Consider the following 8,989-nt stretch of genomic DNA (forward strand, 5'->3'; position numbering starts at 1 on the left):
CGGCGGCGCGCACCCGCGCGCGCACACACTCGCACACATTACCTCTGCTGCTGCCCAGCCTCGCCTGCCCCCCGAGAGTGCCGAACCCCCCGGGCCGGATGCCATGGGTAACAACTTCTCCAGCATCCCCTCTCTGCCCCGAGGAAACCCGAGCCGGGCGCCGCGGGGCCACCCCCAGAACCTCAAAGGTAGGCTTCGCCGGCGCCGGGCGCAGCTGGAGGACCGGGGCGCAGGTGGAGGGGCAGGGAGAGGTGGAGAGGTGTAGTCGGGGAGGACGGGCAGGTGCCACCTGTTGTGCGGGAGATGCACATCTGGCCATGCAGGTGGGCTGGCGGTGGGGGGCTGGCGGTGGTGGTGGTGGAAACCGGGGAGGATGGCGTTCCCTGGGGTCTGCGCAGTTCTCCCTGCCAGCACTGGGAACGTCACTGGAGTCCCTTCAGACCGTGATGCTAAGCGGGGGTGAAGAGAGGGGCAAGGGCGTTTGCCCGGTGGATAGGGGCGTGTGGAGGGAAGCTGAGGTCGTCCGGCTGAGCTTCTCCAGGGAGGATCCAAGGTCTCCTTTTCATCCGCCTAGTGCTGGAGAGAGTAGGCTGGAAGCACTAGTTGCATTTCCAATTGGAGGGTCTTAAAAATCCAAGACTGACTTACAGCAGCCTAGAAGAAGGGGCCAGAGCTGATGGATCCTGGGGTCCTCTGTAGCTGTTGGCTTTTTGTGTTCATTGAATCAGCTTGATTTCCAGATCCCCGAAAAGATCCAATGTCTGGTCGGTACCCTAGATAGGAGAGGGTGGGAGCCTTGAAAGAGAGGGACATCTACCTGGAAGGTCTTTGCTTTTTATGTCCCCAGATCCATCCAGCACCCCCAGGAGGGGGGACCCTAGGCCCAGTCCCCCACCTTGCCGCTGACGACGCTGTCTCTGACCTTTGGAAGATACTGCTGGGTCCTCCTGGGCCCGCAGGCCCTACTAATTCCCTTCAGAAAGCTGCTTTTCTGTCCCCCTCAGTACCAGCAGCACTTGTCCTGGGCATTCTGATGACTAACAGCCAGGAAGGGAAGCCCTTGGGCTTTCACAAAGAGCACCCCACTTCTTCAGCTCCCGGTGGTTATGAGAAAGATAATAGTAGTGCCCTTTAACACAAGGCATTGAAGTTTACAAAGAGCTTTCACAAACACCTTTTCAGTGAGCTTGGAACCTGCCATGGGGAGCCAGCAGAGCAGAGCCAGTCATACCCATTTTAAATCTGGGGAGCTCGAAGTCTTGTTTCAGGTTCTCAGAGCCAGCGAGGGGCAGAGCTAGGTTGCAGACCCTCATCTTCTGACTCGGTGGTCTGTCTCCTCTTTGCTGGACAGTTAACCTTTTCTGGCAGAGGAGGCGAGGTGGGACCACCATCCTGTGTTCTAACGCCAATTCCTTCAGAACTTCACCTCTCACTCAGTTCAGGAAGATCAACGAGTGTGTTGTGTCTTCAGGAAATTAATATGGGGATACATGTCAAGACCCTTTTAATATATCATATTCGTTATCTTGTAATCCCACGTAGAGGAACTGATCCTAAGAAAATGGAGATTCAGGCAAATACTTGTAGTACTAGGCTACAAGTTCACGGCAGTATTATTTATATTAGGAAAACAACCTAAATGCCCAGTAATCATGGTGTGTACTCTTGGTGGAGTACGATGCACTCAATAAATTATATTTTTGAAGAATATTTGATGACTTGAGAAAATGCTCATAGCATAATGACAGGATACAAAATTGTGAAGACTGTATGATCCTAATTTTGTTTGAAAGAAATTATTTGAATGCAAAACAAAACCCCAACAAAACCAAAACAAATAAACAAAGAAACCTGTAGGGAAAATTTCCAAAAAGTTAACAAATGGTTTCCTCTGGGTAATGGGATCATATGAGATTTTTTTCTCTTCTCTTTTTATATTTTGCTCTTTTCTAAAATTTCTACAATAAGTATTATTTTTATAATCATAAATATGCTATCAGTGTTAGCATGTATAAACACTGTTTCTGAGCATTAGAAACAGATTCCTAATGGTGGAAGAACCTGTGGACATCGTTCAGTCCAACCTCCTCCCATACAAGTGAGAACAGTTAGGGAAAAGGATAGTGATTTGCCCAGATTACTTGGTGAGTCAGTCAAGTGGCAGAGCTGGGTTCTGTCTTTCAGGGTTCTCTGGAGGCTAGTCAGTGGATCTGGTCCTTTAATACTCATAAGCTGCCCCAATGAGAACACCCAGGTCCATCCTTGATTCTATGGAAGTCCAGACAAGGCTCCAGTAATTGCACCGCTTTTTATCTAAAGTCTGGGATTGTGGGAATCTGGGGTCTCTGTGGCTAGGGTCTTTGGCAGGAGGCAGGAGGAGACAGGAGAGGGCCTCCCATCTCCCTGCCCCATCTACATACCTACTGGAAGTGGCCATGGAAATTTTGATTCTGCTCCTTCCAAGCTTAAAGTGAAATGTGCCCAGGAAGGCAACCTATTGGTACCCTCTACCTTTCATCCAGGACCCACTGATCCTTCTTCTCAGCTTGATTTTCAGGGACCTGTTCCCATCTGCCCACCGTAATACAGGCATCACTGTTATTCTGTAATTGTTTAGTGTTCACTGCAAATTCCTTTCCAACTGTATCAGCATTGACCTAGGAGTCTTCTCTGATATATCAGTCGTCATCCAGAATTCCATTCTAATTGTATTGGTGTTGACCCTGGTAGGCTGTGATTCTGACTGCCCACCCAGAATTCTGCTGGGATTGCTTCTGTACTCAGCAGAATTCAGCTGTAATTCTTATTCAGTGCCCATCCAGAAATTTGCTGGGGGTCGAGGTGGAGCAACTGTCTCTATTTTTTCCTTTCCTTTTATAATTGCAACCTCTATGGATTCCTCACCATTTTAATGAAAACAACTGGAAGAGGTTGGCATAATAAGAACCCTGGGACTGACTGGAGATGGAGCTGTCAGGCTGACATGAAACGAGGCTTGTCCCTCATCTGTTGGGTGGTAGACTTTGGTTTTCTTCCTGGAGACATGCTGACCTCACTGCACTGCTGGTGATTCCCAGCAGGGTCTGCACAGCATTGGTCTAGAGTGTCCAGGGGAGAGTGTCCATGGTATAGCTGTGGGCTTAAGAAAACCAGACAGTGTCTGAGGAGCTGCCATGTGCCCAGCTCAGAGGTGAAAGCTCTTAACATACTTGGGCTTTTAGAGGCTGAAGATCTCTTTGGAAAGGCAAGGTTGAGAGAGTGGATGGAATCAAGTGCTTGCTTGGTTGAACTGTTGAAACCCCAAATGTGTGGGCAGAGGTCAGAGATCGGGCATCAGGGAAGGATTTGAGCTGGACATGGAGGGAACTGCAGGAATTGGGTGGATGGTAAGGGATGCCGGGTGTGGGAGGAGTGGGGGAAGGGACAGATGGCAAAGGCTTGGAGGGGAGAACAAGTAAGTGTATATGCTCAGTGAGGGGTGCAGGGTGACATGCTTTGTGGAGAAAAAGAATAAAGACAAGACAGCGGAGAATAAAGATTTTCCTCGGTCCCTAGCTCCCCAGAGTGCCTGCCTGCTTGATGCTGTGTGTTGAGGGACAGGCAGCTAGAAGGGCCTTTGGGAGAGTTATTCAGCTCCAGTGGTCACCCACAGAAGGGCCACCTCCCATTTTCTTTTTTTTTTTATTGTAGTAAAATTTATATAACATAAAATTCACCATTTTAACCATTTTAAAGTGTACGACTTAGTAGCATTTAGTACATTTACAATGTTGTTCAACCGCCACCTCTATCTAATTCCAGAATATTTTCATCACTTCGAAAGGAAACCTCACGTCCATTAAGCAGCCATTCTCATTACTCCCTCCCCTGAATCCCTGGCAACCACTAATCTACTTTCTATCTCTGTGGATTTGCCTATTCTGGACATCTTCTTTCCTTCCCGTGGCTGAATAATATTCCATTGTATGGATAGGCCACATTTTGTCTGTGTATCAGTTAATGGACACTTGGGCTGTTTCCACCTTTTGGTTATGATGAGTAATGCTGCTATGAACATTGTGTATAATTTTTTTTTTTTTTTTTTGGCTCAGACCTCTTAGGGATGATGTGTATAAGTTTTTGTTTGAATACCTGTTTTTAATTCTTTGGGGTATATATCTAGGAGTGGACCTCCCGTCTTTTAAAAGGTGGTACTTTGTGAACTAGATGCTTAAAAAGCCACTGGTTGGGACAGCCACAGGGAGACTGTCCCCCTCCAGTTCTGGCTGGGCGTGACACCAGCCAGACACCTGTTGTTTTTAGTGTCTTTTCTATCATGGCTGAGGGAGAAGCTGCTAAGGTCGGTTGATGGGACTTGGTTCTTGAGGTGGGCCAGAGTGAGCCACAGGAACTTGTCTGCAGACCCTGAACTTCCTCACTGCTCTCCGGGTGTGGGTGTGGGGGATGGGTCCTCCTTGGACAAGGCCCTGGCCACTTTCCTGCCATTGCAGCCTCACTGCTACTTCCCTGTTCTGGGTCCTCATCCCAGATATTGCAACAGCTGCCATTCTAATTGGCCTGTCTGCCTCTGGTCCCTTCTTTGATGCTGCCAGAGTGATTCTCCTAAAGTCCTATTTCCATCATGCCCCTCCCCTTATCAGCAGTGGCCGGGGGCAGCCATAATTGGATGTTCCCATAGCTCTTGTCTGGCCTCCTTCCTTGGTTGTCATGACGCATGTAGATTAGGTGAGCTCATCCAGCTTTCCACCCCCAGTGACGCAGCAGACAGATCTCGGGGGTGCCTGGTGGCCTCCTCAGCTACCCCCAACTTCAGAGATGCTGGGCGGGGTCAGCCCCTTGTTGAACCCCTGCATGCCCTGTCAGCTTTCATTTCAGCTTTACCTTTCAACCCTGTTTTGTTAATCATCATCATAATATTTATAGTAGCTACCATGTGTTGGGTGGTTACTGTGTGCCAAATACTTGTATGTAGATTATTTCCATTTCCTCCCGACAATCTACTGAGGGAAGTAACCTTGTCACCATTTTATAGGTGGGGAAAAAGAGGCTCAGGGAGGTTAAGTAACTTATCCCAGACCATGCAGTTAGAAACTGATGGAGCTGGGATTCAAACCCAGGACTCTCTGACTTTAGAGTTCATTATTGTGACCATTATATTATCCTGCCCTCATGGAATTCAGCCTTGGGTGGGTTCTGTCTTCCACTGGGGAAAGAGTCTGGGGAGCAATTTTCTGGTCTCTGGATAGAGCCCCAGAGGAGGGAAAGGGCATATTATGGGGTAACCAGAGGACCAAGCGGGCTGGGCTAGTCTGAACTCCCAGCCCCCTGCCTCTTACACCTCCCTGCAGGGTTTTTAGCCATGTGGACCCTTCAGCCACTTGTCACTTTTGAGGATACCTGCTGTTCCTTTGGGCCAGTGTTTCTCAAAATGAGGGTTTTCTACTGCCTGCATCAGTATCAGCTGGAAACGTGTCTACATTGCAGGTTCCCAGCACCCAGCTCAGCCCCACTGACTCAGAATATATGGGGTAGGGACCACCAAACCTGCATGTTTAACAAAATCCTCAAGATCTGAGAGATACTCAGGCTGTGGAGCCTCAGGACAGTCCCATCCTGGCACTCTTGGAGTAGGTGGCCTCAGGCTTCTCAAAGGAGGAGAGCCTGGAGGTGGCTGGAGAAGACTGGGGGTGGGGCTAGGAGGGTGTCTCCAGTGAGTGGCAAAGACACAGAGGCAGAAGAATGTAGGGCATGTGCAGGGACAGCAAGCAGCCCCTCCAGCCTGGGAGGTGGGGCGCCCAGTGGGAGATTAGCAGGTCTATCTTTGAAGGTAGGCCTGGGTCAGACGTTGGAGGTTTGGAGGGCTTCGGATCAAGTCAGAGTGAAGAGTTTAGATTTTATCCTGTAGGCATCGGGAGCCATGGATGGCTTTTGAGCAAGAGACGTGTAGTGATTTAATTTAAACAACAGCAGCAACAGAAGCAAAATACAGGCTAGGGAGAGGAGGGTATGAAGCATCCTGAGCAGCTGGGAGGCTCTTGGAGGCTGTAGGCTTCTGGCCTAGCCTTGCAGAAAGGGCTGGGTGGGACAGCCAAGCTGACCTACTCATCTAGGGTTCCCATGGGTGAATCTGGAAGCTTTTTTGACTCTGCTATGGTTAGCAGGGCCATTGCCTGTCAGGAAAAAAAAAAAAGAAAAGATTTTTAAGAAGCCCAAATTCTGATGCTTGACACTAAGCTAAGTACATTTGTGTAGATTGATTATTTAATGTTCCTATAAATATGAGATAGATATTGTTATTCCAATTTTATATGTGAGAAAACAGACTGATGGAAGTTAAGGTTGCTTTCCAGAAACATTGAACTAGGAAATGGCAGAGCTGGGATTTCTACCCAAGACAGCAAAGCCCATAATGGAGAAAACCCGTCCTAGGGAAAATTTCTCCATATTGGGCTCTCTTTTCCTTGACCCTCTGGGGTGATATCTTAGTCTGCTCAGTATGCCATAAGAAAATTCTACGCATCGGGTGGCCTAAACAACAGAAATTTATTTCTCACACTTATGGAAGCTGGAAGTCTGAGACGAGGGTGTCCACATGGCTGGGTTCTGGCAGGGGCTCTCTTCCTGGCTTGCAGACGGCTGCCTTCTTGCTGTGTCCTCATATGGCCTTTCCTTGGTGTGTGTATGGAGAGAGAGAGATCTTTCTCTCTTTCAGTCCACAGCAGATGGCATATGCCCACTTCCAAGTTGTACACCTCAAGGCCCAGGCACTGGCTCTAAATCCCAGAGCCTGAGATGGAAGCAGGATGGGTGAAAGTAGCTACAGAAGAAGGAGAGTGAAGGAAGGAAGGAGGACAGGAACTGGGTACTGCCAGGGAAAGCCAGGGTTGCCTTTACCCTGGTGTGCCAGCTGCCCAGGCCTGTTTCCTGTTAGTCTGTGACTATCTCATTCCTGGACCTGCACACACAGGGGCTAGAGGCTGAGGGGCTGCTTCTTGCTGAGCCGGTTGCTTTGGCAACCCTGGGCAGGATGCAAGTGATCTCCTTGGTAACACCAGGGAAGAGATAGACAGAAGAGAACTGGCCAGCAGTCAGGCCGGGTGGCACAGGCAGAGCCGGGCCAGGCTGCTGAGACTTACAGAATAGCCTGGGCTGCCCGTTGGCCATTCCCCGACAAGCCAGAGTTCAGAGGCCCTAGGGGCCTGTGGGGTCTGCCTGGCCAGACCGGAGGCACTAATAATGGGCCAGCCCAGGAAGTGGGAGGAGATGGGGGTGGGGGTGCGAAGGGGGAGAATATAGCTTCTGGATGACAGATCCAGCTCCAGGGTTTATTAAAAGATGCTTATCAGGGGTCATTACCCTGCTGCTTTGGGAAATGAGCAGGTGCTGATGCTTGTGGGGGGTGAGGGGGGGCAGAGCTTAGAGAAAAGAAGGGCTGAGAGAGGAGGAGGGAATAGACAGGAGGCACGGGGAGGCAGGTGGGAGGCCTTGGCTTCCTCTCTGCTCTAGCTGCAGTTCTGGGGGGCAGGTGCAGCCCTGGTGCTGAGCTTGGGAACTGAAGTTGCCCTGGGGTGAGAGTTGGGGTTCCTGGAATGTTCTGATTGGGGGGGGGCAAGAAGTGGGTGGGAGAGCTCATTTGTTGTTTAACAAATGCATAGGAAGCATCAGCAGTGGGCCGGACACTCTCCTAGGCATGAGGGTACGTTGTGACACAAAGCAGACGAGGGCTCGCCACCACGGAGCTTACTCTCTAGTGGGAAGGCACTAGGAACAAAAATGACAAATGAACACAACGGAGTTGGAAGAGGATAACTGCTAACATTCTGTGTGCTGGAGCCTGAGCTATTTTTTTTTTTTTTGTCTTTTTTGTGACCGGTAAGGGGATCGCAACCCTTGGCTTGGTGTCGCCCGAACTGCGCTCAGCCAGTGAGCGCACCGGCCATTCCTATATAGGATCCGAACCTGCGGTGGGAGCCGCTGCGCTCCCAAGTGCGCCGCACTCTCCCGAGTGCGCCACGGGGCCTGCCCGAGCCTGAGCTGTTTATACCTGTCGTCTCAGTTCATCTTTACAACAGCCATGCCAAGTAGGGGTGATTATTAACCCACTTACAGATGGACAAACTGAGGCTTAGAGAAATTAAATAATTTGCTGGTGGTCACATGGGTGGTATGAAATGGAGCTGTATGGGATTCTGACTTTGAAGCTACCACCATTTTTCTTTTTTTCAAATAACCTTAAACCTTTTTATTTTAGAACAGTTTCAGATACACAGAATTATTGTAAAAATAGTACAGAGTTTCTATATAACCCACATCCAGTTTCTCTTTTATTAACATCTTACATTAGCATGCAACATTTGTGACAATTAATGAACCAATATTAATGTGTTGTTACTAGTTGATGTCCATACTTTTTTCAGATTTTTCTAGGTTTTCCCTAATGTCCTTTTTCTGTACCAGGATTCCCATCTAGGATACTGCATTTTATTGTTAGTTACTGTATATCTCATTGTCATGTTTTTAGGCTCCTCTTGGTTGTGACATTTTCTTACACTTTCCTTGTTTTTGAAGACCTTGACAGCTTTGCGGATTACTGGTTAGGTATTTGTAGACTCTGTTGGGATTTGTTCGATGTTTTTCTCATGATTAGATTGTGGTTATAGCTTTTGGGGAGAAAGACTGTGGAGGTAAAGTCACACAACTGCTCATGCTGTCAACACAACGCGTCACTGTGGATGTTGACCTTGAGCTCTTGGCAGAGGACATGCTTGTCAGGTGTCTCCATTGTGAACTTAGAGTTACACTTTCTCCCCTTTCTGTATTGCGCTCTTGGAAGCAAGTTGCCCTGTGCACCTGCACTGAGGGGTGGAGAGCTGTGCACCACCTCCCGGAGGGCAGAGGACCTACTGCCTTTAACCGTCCTGCTCAACCATTTCTGTAATCACTTACTCAAGCCGTTACATTTGGGTAAATGCTGTGAAAGAGAAGACTG

General features: G+C 49.0%; 1 protein-coding gene across 1 annotated transcript in view; it reads left to right on the top strand.

The window, feature by feature from the left end:
• The first annotated feature begins 63 nt into the window (after nt 1-63).
• NEURL1 (neuralized E3 ubiquitin protein ligase 1) overlaps nt 64-8,989 on the top strand; it is a 77,707-nt gene continuing 68,781 nt past the window's right edge. Inside the window, exon 1 of the mRNA XM_008578131.1 lies at nt 64-188. Within this exon, the coding sequence (XP_008576353.1) occupies nt 104-188 (85 nt within the window). The 5' untranslated portion in view covers nt 64-103. The remainder of the gene's footprint in view (nt 189-8,989) is intronic.

This window comes from Galeopterus variegatus, unplaced genomic scaffold, assembly GCF_000696425.1.
Source record: "Galeopterus variegatus unplaced genomic scaffold, G_variegatus-3.0.2 Scaffold1634, whole genome shotgun sequence".
In the NCBI taxonomy this organism is placed as follows: Eukaryota; Metazoa; Chordata; class Mammalia; order Dermoptera; family Cynocephalidae; genus Galeopterus; species Galeopterus variegatus.